Source organism: Myotis nattereri (assembly GCF_964212035.1).
Source record: "Myotis nattereri genome assembly, chromosome: 9".
NCBI classification, from domain to species: Eukaryota; Metazoa; Chordata; class Mammalia; order Chiroptera; family Vespertilionidae; genus Myotis; species Myotis nattereri.
Genome location: NC_138084.1, coordinates 68,771,375 through 68,787,533, shown reverse-complemented (window position 1 = coordinate 68,787,533; position 16,159 = coordinate 68,771,375). Strand labels below are relative to the sequence as shown.

The window sequence follows — 16,159 nt, the reverse complement described above, 5'->3', positions numbered from 1 at the left end:
CACCCAGGAGTCAACGCTTGATGATTTGGACATAAGCCTCGGTCACAGGGCCCCACAGAGGGGTCACTGTTGACCCCTCCAGTCCCTCTCACAGCCGCCTGGCCCTCCCCGGCTGGTCTCAGGACCAGGGCCAAGCTCAGAGAAGGTGGACACAGCAGCTGGGCTCAGCGCCCGAGCAGCACTCTCAGAGCAAAGTGCTGCCACGTCTAAGACTACATGGACTGCCAGCTCACACTCTGCCTGGAGCCGCCAGCGAGTGAGGACGAAGGAACACCACCAGTCTGCCCAGCGCCACCGGAAGAGAGAGGCAGGAACTCCAGGACAGGGGTCCTTTCCCACTACTGACCGGACAGCCTCGCCCAGGGACACAGGGGCACAGCCGAGGGTCCTAAGCCGTCCTCAGATGAATGGATCCATGCATGGCATTCTCCGGTGACCCTGTGCTTCCGAACCTGTACCAAAGTCCCTGCGCTTGTCCGAGGGCCCTCCTGGCACGGGTCCCGCAGGGCCAACCCCACACCTGAGCCGCAGTGCTGCGTCAAATGAACACGAAGGGAACCCAAAGTAGGTTCTGAGCACCTACAGCCTTTCTCAAGTCGAAGAGAAAAATGCATGTTATAGAAATCTATGATTTTACCGGCAGAAATAACCTCCAGAGAGGTTAACAACTTGCTGAAAGTCACAGCAGAAAGTGACAACTTGGCATTAGAATGGCGTCTCCTCTTCCGGCCACAGCGGCCTGTTCGCCCGTTGGCTGTGAGGACAGGGAAGAGGATGACTCACTGGCTCTAACTTGAGTTGCCTTCGCCTTCGTTCAAACATCAACAAACCAGAAAAGGGGGAGTGGGGGTGGGGAAGAGTGCCGTGGAGAGGTTAGGTTCAGGGTGCGAGAGGCCTGGGGCACAGGCTTCCGCTGCGGTGCCTCCCGGGTGCCCGGGGCCTGCCGGCCTGTGCGCAGCGAGGGGGCGGCCGGAGCGGGCCCTGGGCATGCTGCCCGCTGAACTGTTGAGGCTGGAGGAGGCGGGCTTCCTTCCCAAAGGGCGAAGGGAATCATGCTCCGGTTTTAGGAAAGTGGGTGGCAGAGACCGGGAAGCTCAGCAGCACCCCCTGCCGGCCGGGCCCCCGCGCCCAGCGTGGCCGCACTGCTTCTGGGAATAGCTGGGAAGAGGCGGGAGCTCCGGGCCGGCGGCGGGAAGGCCCCCCTGTGGGCAGCGCCCGCTCTGCGCCCCACGCGGGGCCAGAAACGCGGTCCCCAGGCCTGGGAGAAGCAAGGCCTCCCCAGCGCCCGGATCCCGGGCTGAGCCTCCGAGCCGCGGGCGCCGTGCGGACCGTGGCCTTGACCTTTGTGAGGAGTGGAACCTGACGCAGGGGAAGCTTGGCGAAAGGCCGGGGTGGGAGGCCCAGTGTTGACAGTCAAGGGGCAGCCGGGCTCTGGAACAGCCGCTCTGCGGAGGGAAGCGGAGGAGGGAGCAGCAGGCGGCGCAGCCCCCGCACCCCACCCCACCCCACCCCACCCGGGGCGGGGCCTGCGAGCAGCTCTGCGCGGTGCGCGGTGGGCGGTGGGCGGCAGTGAGTGTGGGGAGCTCGGGCGCGGCTGAGTGAAGGGAACCAGGCCCCGAGAGCAGGCGCCGAGCGGGGCATTGGCAGGAGGTGCCCATGGGGGCGGGGAGCGGGGCATTGGCAGGAGGTGCCCATGGGGGCGGGGAGCGGGGCATTGGCAGGAGTGCCCATGGGGGCGGGGAGCGGGGCATTGGCAGGAGTGCCCATGGGGGCGGGGAGCGGGGCATTGGCAGGAGGTGCCCATGGGGGCGGGGAGCGGGGCATTGGCAGGAGGTGCCCATGGGGGCGGGGAGCGGGGCATTGGCAGGAGGTGCCCATGGGGGCGGGGAGCGGGGCATTGGCAGGAGGTGCCCATGGGGGCGGGGAGCGGGGCGCGCGGCTGCGGGGACAAGGCTCTCCGTCCCGTCCGGCGCTGATCCCGCGCGGGCTCAGTCCGGGGAGACCTGTCCACTCACCCGCACGTGTTTGTGTTTTGTGTTTCAATTAAAGGCGTTTTCGGGGCACGAGCGCCATCGCGGTGGCACAGCCCCGCCCGGGCCTCCGTCTGCGCGCGAGGTTTTCCGGCAGGAGAGCGGCCCGCGCCCGAGGGAGTCTTTCTATCTGGCCTTTCGGGCGGAAGGCTGGCTGGCCTTGGCTCCGCCGCTGTTCTCCTTAGAACAGAAGTGCGTTTGCTCCATAACCATTCGTCTCTCCCCAAGGCCGCGGGCGCGGGGAGGATATTGATTTGCAGGTTACTCATGCGGCCCGAGAACGCTGCCCGCCTTCCCACGGACGCCGCTGACTCAGCCGCGGACAGGACACTCCGTTCCGCCCGGCGCCCCCTCCCCCCCCCCTCACCCCCCGACTGTGAGTGTGGTCCGGTCCAGCAGCCGGGCCCAGGGTGCTTAACACAAGTGAGAACCATGTGCTCATGAATGGGGAATTACAGCAAAATAAAAGCAGGTGGAGGCCATGGGCCTTGGTGGCTGATGGAGCTAGGACTGGAGAGCGCGGGCTCCCCCCTGGCAACTAGCTTCCTGATGCTGAACCCCAAGGAGGACAGCGTCCCCTGTGTGGAGGGCCCGGGCCTGCCTCTGTGAAACTACGCCCTGGGGGAGCTGCCTGCAGACCTCGGCTCCACCAGGAGAGAGGAGGGAGGGCTGGCCCACGCCTCCCCACACTCGCCTGTCAAGCACCGCACCCCACCTGCTGGGAGGGGGCTGAGGGCGGCTGGAGGGCGGCATCGCGGTGCTGACCCGCCTCGTGTCCACCCTGAAGGAGGGAAACGTCCCACCCCTGTGCTCCCTCGGGTGGGTGCGGTTGTCCCTGATGGGGAGGGTGCGTTTCCCCCTCTCGGTGGCCACCCTCCCTCAGCTCTGCCTGTTGACCTGCACTGAAGTCCACTCTTTCCAAGGGCCTGTGGGGGCGCTGGGCGGCTCAGGAAGAGAAGTGGACTCTTATTTTGAGGTTTCAGTGTCCACCGGTTTGTCCTGGCGACAAGTGCGCACGGCAGTCCTGCTGCCTGCCCTCGGCGGAAGGCACCCCAAGAAGAAATCCAGGGGATGGATGTGCACAGGGAAAGCCCAATAGATTGTCTCCCAGAGGGGGCTGGCCTGGTGCTGCTCTGACGTGTCCTCCTCTTCATGCATCTTGGTACCTGAAGATCAGTGGCCTTCACACCGGTGTCCTGCCTCTCCGTTGCCCATGTTGGCCATCCCGTGACCTTCCTTTTTAGCGTTAAAAAGTATGCCTCTCCCTCCCCTTTCCCACAGGAGGACTTAAGGAACAAGAACCTTAGAAATCATTGAGTCCAAACACTTCGTGTTCCAGCCAACGAATCAGAGGCCCAGAGAGCGGGAGTGACGTGTCCCGGTTTAACCTCTAATTAGTGGCAGAACCACAGCCCACATCCAGGTTTAACGCCACAGGCTGCACACCCTCAGCTCCGCAGACAAGCTCATGAACCGTTGCTGATACAGTGGGGCCTTGACTTAAGAGTGTCCTGAGATACCAGCTGTCTCTGGCCGATTTTTTGCTTTGAGTTGACAGAGTAATTTGAGTTAACGAGCTCCTTAACGAGCTCGGTCTCTGAACAAATTAAACTCGTAAGTCAAGGCCCCACTGTACAGCACTACCCACAGTGGGCTCATCTCGTATCACACTATCACCAGAAGCAACTGGTTCTTTGTCATGTATCTTCTTTTATTTTTTATTTTTTATTTTAAATATATTTTTATTGATTTCAGAGAGGAAGGGAGAGGGAGAGAGAGAAACATCAATGATGAGAGAGAATCATTGATCCACTGCCTTCTGCACACCCCCCACCGGGGATCGAGCCCGCAACCCAGGCATGTGCCCTTGACTGGAATCGAACCTGGGACCCTTTGGTCCTCAGGCCGAGGCTCTATCCACTGAGCCAAACCAGCCAGGGCTGTCATGTATCTTTAAAATGATTTCTCCCTGTGGCACCAGTCCTGCCAGAAATGTTCGTGTGGAGGAGGGTGTGTCCAATGGTGTCCCACGGGCATTTGCTGTGGAAGGCAGCAGCCCACACTGTGCCACTTTATCTTTGGACCCTGAGCCTCGGGTCTATTAAAAGGTGAAAGTGAGACTAGACCTGGCATGATGCATCCTGCAGATAGTTATCTGATCAGTGGCTCGAAGGGCTCAACCAGGTGACTTCGTCCAGTGCTTCCGGTCTGTATGTTTTAATACATAAAAGGTAGTGTTGCAAGTGCTGCCTCCGAGCCCTGCCCGAGCACACGCCTCTGGCTCCAGGGTGCTCCCAGGCCTTTGGCAGGAGGAGGAGGGACCTGAGAGACAGCACTTTGGTAAGAGACCACAACAAAGGGTTTTTAAAGTGATAGCAGTGCCTGCTAACCAAAGACTTCAAATAAATTATGAGACTACGTTGGGAACCAACAGTCTTTAATATTAGACAGACAACATTAGTTCTGCCAAACGAAAGGTTATTGGCGTATGCGTCCCCTGTAGGAGGACACTGTTTCTAAAACAGCCAGACAAAGTATTCTTGGAAAACATCAGGTCCAGATGGAAAATTCAGTATCGCATTGTGGCATGAGTCAGCTATTTTTGTAATCACTCTTACATCCTCCAAGAACGCATTGCGTGGCCATTATGTGGCCAGTGCTTACCTGCTGGGCACAAGGATACCCCTTAAAGACTTTCAGAGAAACTACAGAGATGGAAAATTCAACATCACATTGGCAGATTTTGTGTAGTTTCTCTGAAAGGCTCTAATGGGTATCTTTGTGCCCAGCAGGTAAGCACCTGCCACATAATGGCCCCACAATGCGTTCTTGAAGGATGTAAGAGTGATTACAAAAATAGCTGACTCATGTCTCAAACGGTCACCCAATCCTCTGAGCTTCAGTCCCGGACATTCAAGCCACCTCGGAGTGCCAGGAATAGTGCCACCTAGTGAATTAATCATGCTGCTTCGTGTCCCAGTTCTGCCACCAGACTCCCCAACCCTCTTTCTCCACACCCGGGCCAACTCAAACTAACACTTTGTGAAATCAGAGAAGGTGAGAACCTGAGATGGGGCAATAGGGCAGTCCCTTGAGAACGCGATATGCACGCATGCCATCACCATGCAGAATCGAGTGGAAAGTAGTGCCCGGCTGATGTTAGAATAGATTTATTGCTACATTTATATACAATTATACAAACAGCCCAGACAGGAAGAAGAATGTTGCATCAGTGTCTCCAGATTTCACAGATGGGAGCAAGTAATCAGAGCTGTTGAAAAAGTGGAAAATTCTTGGAAATTCTCTCTCTCTCTCTCTCTCTCTCTCTCTCTCTCTCTCTCTCTCTCTCTCTCTTTCCTTACAAGCTAGTCATGCAGAGAAAAAGTGGGCTCTCAGAAGCTGGTGCCTTCCGGCGCGCCTGGGGCACGGTGCTTTGGAGATGGGATGCAGTAGACGCTGGCTCAGGGCTGCTGGGAGGAATGCAGAGTCCTCCAGTCCCAGCCCATCTTTCCAAGATTGTCCCTAGGAAAGGCAGCTGAGAGGGGTGTGGAGAGAGAGAGGATAACAAGAAAGGGAAACCAACAGTAAACAGATGTGGAGAGAACCCTCTGTAAGAGCCCTGGTTTCAGGACACGTGCCCATCCAGCTGAGATTCTGGCTTTGGGTGGGGGGTATTCACATTCAGAACATCAGGCATGTCTTGGTAAGTCTGTATCCCAAAGCTCGCCATATGTCAGCTGCCAGGGACCTGCAGGAAGACATAGAAAGGGAACAGGAAAGTTAAGTAAGAAAGAAGACAATGAGACAAATATTACCATAATAGGGCTGAAATGGGCACGAGACCCTGAAAACCTCTCCACAGGTCATAAGTAGCTGTTAGTGTTCACTGTTGAATTACGAAGGTGAACGGATGCAACACCATGACTTACAGATTGCTCCCAAACCAGGGTGGGCCACAGGCTCTGCCCTCTGAGCTCAGCCAGGCTAGAATGATGTTTGGGAACCTAACATACATCTTGCAACATGCAGGTCCAGAATCTGGATGTGGATATGAGATCCCGGTATAAACACCCTTCCTTTCACGTCAGTCATATAAACCTTTATGACGTAAATCACAAGAGACGTCACAGAGCAGCCCTCACAGAGCAGCCCGGGGGGTATGTGTGCCCAGGGGGTGAGCTCACTGAATTTACACCAGCTCCGTCTTACCCTCATCAGGCCACTCCCCAACCCCGGGGTCCAGGATAGAGTGTCTTCAGATCTAACAGCCTCCTGAGCTGAAATCAGCCTCACGCTCAGAGAAAGGGCAAGGCCTGCAGGTTGCGAGCAAGAAGCCTGTGCGTCTGAATACACCAGGCTGCAGAGCCTGGTACCCGAGGCTACAGGGCATCCTAACGCTGGAGAGACCACCAGCTCTAGCTTGTCTGTGCCTTTAGATGGCCCCCTGATTTCTCACCACCACAATCCCACAGGCCACAAAAAGGCAGGATGAGTTTGATGGAGAAAGCCCAAAATCTGGAGAAGGACCAGAAAATCACTGAGAAGTCCCTGTCCTTTTCTTGGGTCAGTAACATTATGATCACTTTGGAGGGAGGGGCCCAGCACTTCTGAGGCTGCCCACTCTGTGCCAATTCTGTGATCCTTTGATAAATTCATCTCTGGATAACTCCAAATCTCTGTCATTTGACCTTGACTTTTCCGGTGAGTCATTCAGAAAATTTATTTTCCTACTTCTGACAGCAACAGGATGGGGTCAAACTCACTTGAAGTCTTTGCTCTAGAAAGCAAAACCATTATCGGATAAAAGTCAGTGAGGAAAAACTGCAAGACATCAGGCAAATTTTAATTTGGGGGATTTTACCAATCACAGACCATGGGGAGGCTGAATCAGCAAGCTGAAGGAACTCAAAAGAACCATTCAAGATCTACAAGATAAACTGCATCGCTGTGGTTTTATTTAGACACTGTGAGCCAACACAGTATCTGCCAAAGAAATGAGTGAATTGTAAAACAAGCTGCTGTCATGGTAATCACGTTGATCAATGATCTTTAAACATTTCCAAATTGAGATCAATGCGTAATAGTAACCTGGCTTATGAACCAGTTCTGGAATTCGTCTACTCAATATGTATGTGTGGCCCTTCATTTTTAAGTATATCTAAATATTTTCTTAAAATAAGAGAAAAACCAACAGCAGCACACAAGTGGCCTATGTGTGAGCTCGCACCATAATACTTCCCATCAAGGGTGTTCCTTCACACCGGTTAGAGAACAGTCTAAAGCCGCCGGTGCAATCAGGCAGCACTTCACCAGGATTATAAGTAAAATCTCAGTTGAATAAACTATCTGGCCCTAGCCTGTGTTCTCAGTGGTTAGAGCACTGGCCTGCACACAGAAGGGTCATACGTAGGTTTGATTCCTGGCCCTGGTTGGGGCATGTGTGGGAGGCAACCAATCGATATGTCTCTAACATTGAAGTTTCTCTCTCCTCTCTCTCTCTCTCCTCTCTCTCTCTCTCTCTCTCTCTCTCTCTCTCTCTCTCTCTCTCTTCTCTCTCTCTCTCTCTCTCTCTCTCTCTCTCTCTCTCTCTCTCTCTCTCTCTCTCTCTCCTCTTCCTCCCTCCTTCCCTTACATTCTCTAAAAATCACTGGGAAAAATATCCTCAGGTGAGGATTAACAACAACAAAAATATAATAAACTATCTGACCTCAAAATTATTAAATTGGAAGAAGATGTTTTTGACTGGAAAAGAGCCCAAGAGATGGAAATAGCTGAGAAAGATCTGGAAGGGGTGGAAGTAGATGCTATAATGGTAGCGTTGCTCTGAGTCAGGTCCTTTGACTGAGAATTCCGATACTGTGGAGTCCTAGCTTCTTGGCAGTAAACAGATGTAGCAGGTCTAATGGGAAGGTGGGCTGGCCCTGGCCGCAGCTGCTACTCGCACTTACCTAGTGAAGGAGGGAGCCTTCTTCCTGTTACATTTGCTTTATGCTGTTTTGGCAAGAACGGATCTGGAAGAATGCATACAGTTTGGGTCCCCACCTTTCAAAAGAGACATCAAGAGGTTAGAAAGCATTTAGCAAAAGAACACAGAAGGAAGCCAAGTAGTACAGAATGCCAGGAGGACTGGTCACCCTGGATTGGGGAGGGCCTCTGGGTAACCAAATTGCCCGTGTAATCTCCTTCTTAATCTTTTTTCCAATCCACTTTTGAATCTCCCATTATTACAATATAAAAATAAAAGTAACATTAAACCTTCCTTTTAAATAGACGTTAAAATTCTAACAGTTGTAGCAACTCTACACAAACTATTCCATTTCACAAGAATAATGGATCTCAAAGCCATACACATCAAAGCTTTGTAAGTATTAGAATACTGCTCGAGAGTGAGTGTATATGTTATCTGCAGTTCTCTTGGTTAGCGGGCACTTTTAAAATGTCTTTTAAGCACCAATCAGACTTACGGACCCAAGATACTCTGTGGGGCCTACTTTGAGGTCAACCGTTGCTATCCTGGAATAAGCAAATGCTCACTATCCTCTACCTGCCAACTAAAAGCCTGGTGTGGCGGAAGACAAACAAACAATAAAAGCAACCTCTCCTGCGGCCATGTCGGCTCAGGAGACCAGGGTCAGCCCTCCTTTCTCTGGTCTGTCTTCTCCAGCTGACTCACCAGCCATTCTCAGATACAGCCCCGAGACACCAGGACAGTCACAGTTAACTCCACAAAGCAACTGCTACCCCAGCCACGGGGAGCCAAGGCCAGCCCTCTGAGAGGGAAGAGCATTGCTCACAGTATTTTTAAGCTTAGGGTTCAACAAGTAGAAAGTCAGCGACTGGCGATTTCTATCTTATAAATCAGTTATGTGCCACAAGAGCACCTGCGGTGGGCTGTTGCCCATGGAAACCATGCTATAGAGGGCAGTTTGGTTTCCAGGCAGTGTAACGGTAACCCATAATGAAAAACTGAGTCTTTGCAGTAAAATGCAAATTTGTCCGGGCCAGTAATAAAGGAAGATAGAAACAATGAAACATATTAACACTATTATCATTTTTCTTTGATACTTTGGCATAATGTTAAACTGGGCAAAATTAATTAGATGACTAAGTAGTGCTGGAAATTTAAGAACATTTTAAAGGGATTTTGAAGTATTTTGAGGACTTGGAAGGTTAGCAGAGCTGGCACTTTATCTTATCAAATGTCATTGTATTACTGTATTTTTCCTTAGTCACCATGATTAACCGTAACTGAGGTTGATTTATGCTCGTAACTGAGGAATGAAGGGAGAAAGAGCAAAGGAAGGACATGTGAATGATTTACATGGACATCAAGAGAAAGGAGAGTGAAGTGGATAAACGTAAGGTACCAGAAAGAAAATAGAATACAGTGATAACCCAGGAAACTCCATTTCCTTGAGAAGAAAGGAGGTGACTATCAAGTCAGAAATTTCCAAAGTTTGCCACCAGATGGCGCCATGAGACTAAAACTACTTGGTTGAAGACAGCCCTTGAAGGGGAGGGGGAGATACACACAAATCAGAGGAGCAGAATATTCTCAGCACAGGGGCTCAGGATTGGAGGAGCGCCAAGCCTTAGGTTAGATCCTATATCAGGTTAGCCCAGGCCCGCAAACTTGGTTTAATAGTAGAAAATCTACTTATCTGATCCAATAAGTTACAAACAAAAGGCGCATACACATTATCTCACTATACACAAGACGTTACATTTGACAAAGTTTAAACCTTTTTATTTAAAAAAAAAAAAAAAACACAACTCACAAACGAAACAAAACAAAAAGCCTCTAGCAGAACAGGCAAATGTATATAACATGACGTTTCTTTAACCCGATAAAGGGCATGTACCGACACCCACAGCAAACGTAGTGGCTAATGTTGGAAATGTTAGAAGCATTCCTCTTAAATCAGAAATGAGAGGCCACTATGTCGAACATGGTACTGAATGTTTCCGTCAATTTGAAAAGATAAGGAAAAGAAGTCAATGTTCTATGAATTGCAAAAGACTGACAACTGCCATTATTTGCAGGAGATGACTATTCTTGTAGAAAGCCCAAAAGACTTCACAAATGCTTAGAAACAATAAGAGTTTAGCAAGGTTCCTGAATATAAGCAAACAAAAATCTATTTCATTTTTACACACCAGCCACCAGGAGTTTTAAAATGTAACTCTTAAAAGATAGTAAAGAATGAGATGCTTAATAATAAACCTAACAAAAAATATATTATCTTAATGGAAAATGTTAAACTTTAGTGAAAGGCATTAAGGAAGACATCAATAAGTAGAGAAAATTAACATATTCGTGACCAGGAATATTTAATATTAAACAGATGTAACTTCCTCCCAAATTAGTCTATTAACACATCTCAAACCAAAAGTCTTTTTTTCTCATACAATTTAGGAATTCTAAAATTTATGTAGAAGAAGAAAGAGCCCAAACTAACGAGGAGTTATCAAAACAAGCTGGAGAGACTTTTAAAGAAAGCTCTATCGGTCCTTAGGGCTCATAGAAAGCTAAGGATACAGGAACTAAGACAGAAGGGTATGGACACAGAGGTAGACAAGTTGGCCATGGAACATGTGCTCCCTTGACACAGGTAAGAAATGGCAATGCCATCGGTGGGGGAGGGATGGACTGCCAAAGTATTAAGACACTAGTCATCCAGATAGAAAACCATGGATTCACACTTCACACCATAAACAAAAGTTATTTCTAGCTGAACTAAAGACTCAAGAGTAAGAACAATGAAACTTTTAGAAGATATTTTTTTAAACTCTATACTTTTAGAAGAAAATATAGGAGACATCTTCATAACCTCAAAGAAGAGAATTTTCTAAACAAGATACCCATCAAAAAAATCTCCCAAATCACAAGGGCAACATTTTCTAAATTAAGCTACAATAAAATTTAAAACTTTTATCCATAATAAAAATGTGAAGAGAAGGCACAGCAAGAAAGAAAATAGCTGTAAAAATTCAAATGTCAAAATATTAAATCAGCCAGGCCAGTGTGGCTCAGTGATTCAGTGTAGAGTCATGAACAAGAAGTCATAGGTTCAAGGTTCGATTTCTGGTTAGGGCATGTGCCCAGGTTTCAGGGTCCATTCCCAGAAGGGAGTGTGCAGGAGGCAGCCGATCAATGATTCTCTCATAATTGATGTTTCTAACCCTCTCTCCCTCTCCCTCTCTCTGAAACCAATAAAAACATATTAAAAAATAAAAACTGATACAAGGTATCTATTACATATATAATTACATGTTTTCATAATATATACTATACATAATAATATATATCCCTTTATTTATAATTCTCCTAGGTACATATCTTTCCCCAATACTGTTGTAAAACAATCTCTAGTTCTTAGGTGTTTAAAACAGAAATTGATGGCAGAAAAATATTACAATAGATGGGGAAGTTATACATTTGGTTCAAATTACCTTTGGCCGCGAACTATTAGAATTTTGGATTCTCACAGAAATCATCGAGGCAGCAAAGCCAATAGTTACTGTAGGGCCACTGAGTAAAGGTCACCTGTTGTTCCCACAGTGCTGGGCACCCTCAGCTCTAAACCAGCAGTTCGCAAAGTGCTGGCCCAGAACAGCAGCTGCCTCACCTGCTTAAAATGCAAGTGCTTGGGCCCCATGTGGATGTACTGAACCAGAAACTCGGGGTGCGGGCCCTCAGCCTGCATTTTAGCAAACTCTCAGGTGATCCTGATGCAAGCCAGTTTGAGAATCACTCCTGGAAGTTTTTTGTGTGTTTTATAAAATATATATTTTTTTTACTTCTGAGAGGGAGAGATAGAGACATCAATAATGAGAGAGAAACATTGATCAGCTGCCTCTTGCACGCCCCCTACTGGGGATCGAACCTGCAACCTGGGGATGTGCCCTGACTGGGAATCGAACTGTGATTTCCTCAACCACTGAGCCACTGAGGCTGGGCTGCTTTGTTTTTTATTTCTTTCTCCATCACCATTCATTCATCCCCTCTATGCCCTCTTCCACCTCCACCCGGGAAGTTTTTCTAATGTGTAAGGGAACCTCTTCATTCCAACAAAACAAGACACCCCTCCCCTCCCCCCTGATCAGAACTATGGACAGCTGAGAAAAGCAGACCATGGCCTTGGGAAAAACATGACTGTTTTATAACACCTCCAATGCAGGGTCAGCAACTGTAGCCCATGGACCAAATTTGCTCCCCACCTGTTTTTGTAGAGACTGTATTTTTTTTTTTTCTGATTTCAGAGAGGAAGGGAGAGATAGAAATATCAATGATGAGAGAGAATCATTGATCAGCTGCCTCCTGCACACCTCACACTGGGGATCAAGCCCGCAACCCAGGCATGTGCCCTGACCAGGAATTGAAACGTGACCTCCTGGTTCATAGGTTGATGCTCAATCACTGAGCCACGCTGGCTGGGTGAGACCATAATTTTTTAAATTTAATCCAAAGATAAATATTTTATAACCGGTGAAAATTAATTACAATGCAGATTTCAGTGTCTGTAAATAGTCTCATTGGCAGGCAGCCTGCGGCATTCATTACATATGCCCATAGCTGCTTTTGTACTAAAACAGACAATTTCGCCTACAATGTTGAAAACATTTAATATCTGCACCTTTACCGAAAAGGTTTGCCAACTTCTGCTTTAATTTGATTATGACTCTTATCAATCTAAAAGCAAAATGTAGGCATATTGATTTTTATTTTTAAAATGCAATTTTCATTTTAATTCTACAGATAAAAATATCTATCCGCTTAAAAATAATAAAAATAATTAAATCAGATCCATTTTTATCTACAAAGTAAATTAAATAACCCTACATAGAGCATCGGGGAAATGTCATTAATTATGCTTTCTCTCTTCAAATATTCTAATACTTGAACTGGCGGTGGGTCTTCATGAAGAGCTCTACACATTTAGTGCTGAAAGCTAACTCAGCCTCCTCCCACCCCCACCCTCGGGTGCTTCATTTAAACTGCAAGCTCTCTCCGTGCTGCACGCGGACTTCTTTCCCGGGCCTCACACTGCGGCCACCGCCCTCCTTCCCCTGATGCCCCAAAGCAGTGATGGCGAACCTTTTGAGCTCGGCGTGTCAGCATTTTGAAAAACCCTAACTTAACTCTGGTGCCGTGTCACATATAGAAATTTTTTGATATTTGCAACCATAGTAAAACAAAGACTTATATTTTTGATATTTATTTTATATATTTAAATGCTATTTAACAAAGAAAAATCAACCAAAAAAATGAGTTCTCATGTCACCTCTGAAACGCGTGTCGTAGGTTCGCCATCACTGCCCTAAAGCCTTGCTCTCTCTGATCCTCGGCCTCTTGAACATTTCCAGGCCAAGTTCATATCACATCACTGAAGACTTGCTCACTGAATTCCTGAAATGTTTTATTCAACACCTATTGGGCGGCCAAAAAATCCCATTTTTATCCATATCCACCTTTACTTCTTGAATTTCATCTTCCTCTAGGTTTCTAAGATCCCTGAGCAGAGACCCTTTTGATTTTGAGGGCTTTCGCACCCATAAGAAGGAAAGGATGCTGTCTCACAGGAGTAATTCATATATTTCAACTGTACATCTTTAAGCTACACTCACCTTTCCTTGAAAATGAGGCACTAACCCTTAACAGGTTGGTGTCACTAGCCCCACTCAACGTAGTTGAAGGAGCCTGGGCTTCAGTGTGCTGGGGTTGAGTCTCCAGCTGTTACTCTATGTGCAACTTAATATTTAAAGTCCTTTTTTGGGCTCTAAATTAATGGATGCAATCCCTTTGAGTGACGCAGATGAGCACCCTCCAAAGGGCACTGTCATGGACTCAGATTTTAATTGGAAAGGTAGTTAGTGTTTCGTGGTCAAAGGATATGGGCCTCCAATTCCAAGAAAACCAAAGCCAGATGCAGGCCCGGCCACTACGGTTGCCTTTGGGGCGCTTACTGAACTGTAAAATGGGAAAATGCAGGGAGAACTGCAGCATTCATGGCATCTTTGCGTGGCTTAGGAAAAGGTACCCCTTCCTCCAGGCAGACGCAGCTCTGTCGTCCTGGGTACACGCTGGTCGAGTGGAGCACCCACTACACTTGTACTTCTATCCTGCACTTCTGCCCCTGTACTGCGGTGAGCTCCTGGGGTCTGGCTCCTTTCCAACCTCACCCACACACCCTCTCCTATGGGTTCACTCAGCTCTGGACATACTGCCCTCTTTTCTGTACCCTGAACAAGTCAAGCCCTCTCTTGCCTACAGTCTTTGCACATGCTGTTCCCTCTACCTGGAATGCTTTCAAGTGAAAATTGCAAATTGATGTCGAGTGGGCCGTTCCTGGCAAGCAGCTACATTGTTTGGCTAGCAAAACATTTTTTAAATAAATGAATCTTATATAATAAAAGGGTAATATGCAAATTGACCCTAACGGCAGAATGACCAGGAACAACTGGTCGCTATGATGCACACTGACCACCAGGGGGCAGATGCTCAACATAGGAGCTGTCCCTTGGCGGGAGCTCCGCTCAGCCACAAGCCGGGCTGACAGCTGTGAGTGCAGCCGCAGTGGCGGGAGCCTCTCCCGCCTCCTCGATAGCGCTAAGGATATCCAACTGCAGCTTAGGCCCACTTCCTGTGGGGAGTGGGCCTAAGCCATCAGTCACACATCCCCCAAGGGATCCCAGGCTGCCAGAGGGATGTCTGACTGCCAGCTTAGGCCCGATCCCCAGGGGAGCGGGCCTAAGCCAGCAGGTGGACAACCTCTGAGGGGTCTCGGACTGTGAGAGGGTGCAAGCCAGGCTGAGGGACCCCCTCCTCCGAGTGCACAAATTTTCGTACCCTGAGCCTCTAGTAAATAAATAAAAGCTAACATAAAATTTGGGAGATTTCAGATAAAACTACATTTCAACTTAAATATCTAAAGCATTATTCTTTAAATGCTTTTTTTAAAACCCATGTTTGACTTATCTTGGGAAATCAAAAGGTGCAGCCACTGCGCCTGAGGAGCTGGGCCGTCCAGACAGGCGTGAGGCCCAGCTGCAGGCCCACAGGCCCAGGGCAGCCGTGGCCCCTGGCACTGCATCACCATTGTGATTTAAATAAAAGAGGAGGCCCTAGCTGGTTTTCTCAGTGGATAGAGCATCGGCCTGTGGACTTCAGGGTCTCAGGTTCAATTCTGGTCAAGAGCACATGCCCAGATTGTGGACTCGATCCCCAGTGTGGGGCGTGGAGGAGGCAGCCGATCAATCATTCTCTCATCATTGATGTTTCTATTTCTCTCTCCCTCTCCCTTCCTCTCTGAATTCCATAAAAATATATATATATATTTTTTTTAATATATATTTTATTGATTTTTTACAGAGAGGAAGGGAGAGAGATAGAGAGTTAGAAACATCGATGAGAGAGAATCACCGATCAGCTGCCTCCTGCACATCTCCTACTGGGGATATGCCCGCAACCCAGGTACATGCCCTTGACCGGAATCGAACCTGGGACCTCTCAGTCCGCAGGCCGACGCTCTATCCACTGAGCCAAACCGGTTTCGGCAAAAATATATTTTAAAAATAAAGAGGAAGACCTAGCCTTCTCTTCTTCCACTTATATGCCACCTTCTCACAGACTTTTTGTGATCTTCCCACCCCAAACTACCATTCCTGTATTTTCCCCAACTCAGTCCCTTGTTTCTTTCATATCAACTCGATGTGAATTTGCTGTTTTACAGGTCAAAGATGGTTCAATATTGGCAATTTCACGATTTGATCTAATACAATTTTAAACTTTTATTTTGCTTTCCTATAGGTAACTAAGCCCATTGGGATAAGGATGAAATCTTAGTTGCTGTTATATTCTCAATGACTAGGACTTACTGAGCACCTGGCAGATCTGAGGCACTGAAATATTTGGATGAATAAGTGAAAGGACTCCCTCCCACCAGAAGCTTTTCAGCAGCCCCAGAACATTCATGACATGCATTTTCCTGGCTTGAGATCTCTAGAATTAGCCCACGTTAACTGTGGGCTTTCCCGACCACAGCCCAGGGCAGTCCTACCACTCCTCGCCTGCCCACTCGGCGCTGGAGCTGACTCTAGTCCGACTCCGTCAGCCTCGGCTCACAGAG

At 48.6% G+C, this 16,159-nt stretch overlaps 1 protein-coding gene across 2 annotated transcripts in view; it reads right to left on the bottom strand.

Annotated features, from left to right (window-relative positions):
• Positions 1–5,184: 5,184 nt before the first annotated feature.
• Positions 5,185–16,159, bottom strand: part of RDX (radixin) — a 93,946-nt gene continuing 82,971 nt past the window's right edge. For both annotated transcript variants that reach the window (XM_081098777.1, XM_081098776.1), the window contains 2 exons: positions 7,979–8,072; positions 5,185–5,778 (listed from right to left, as the gene is read on the bottom strand). In XM_081098777.1, coding sequence (XP_080954903.1) covers positions 8,017–8,072 — 56 coding nt within the window. In that variant the 3' untranslated portion in view covers positions 5,185–5,778; positions 7,979–8,016. The remainder of the gene's footprint in view (positions 5,779–7,978; positions 8,073–16,159) is intronic.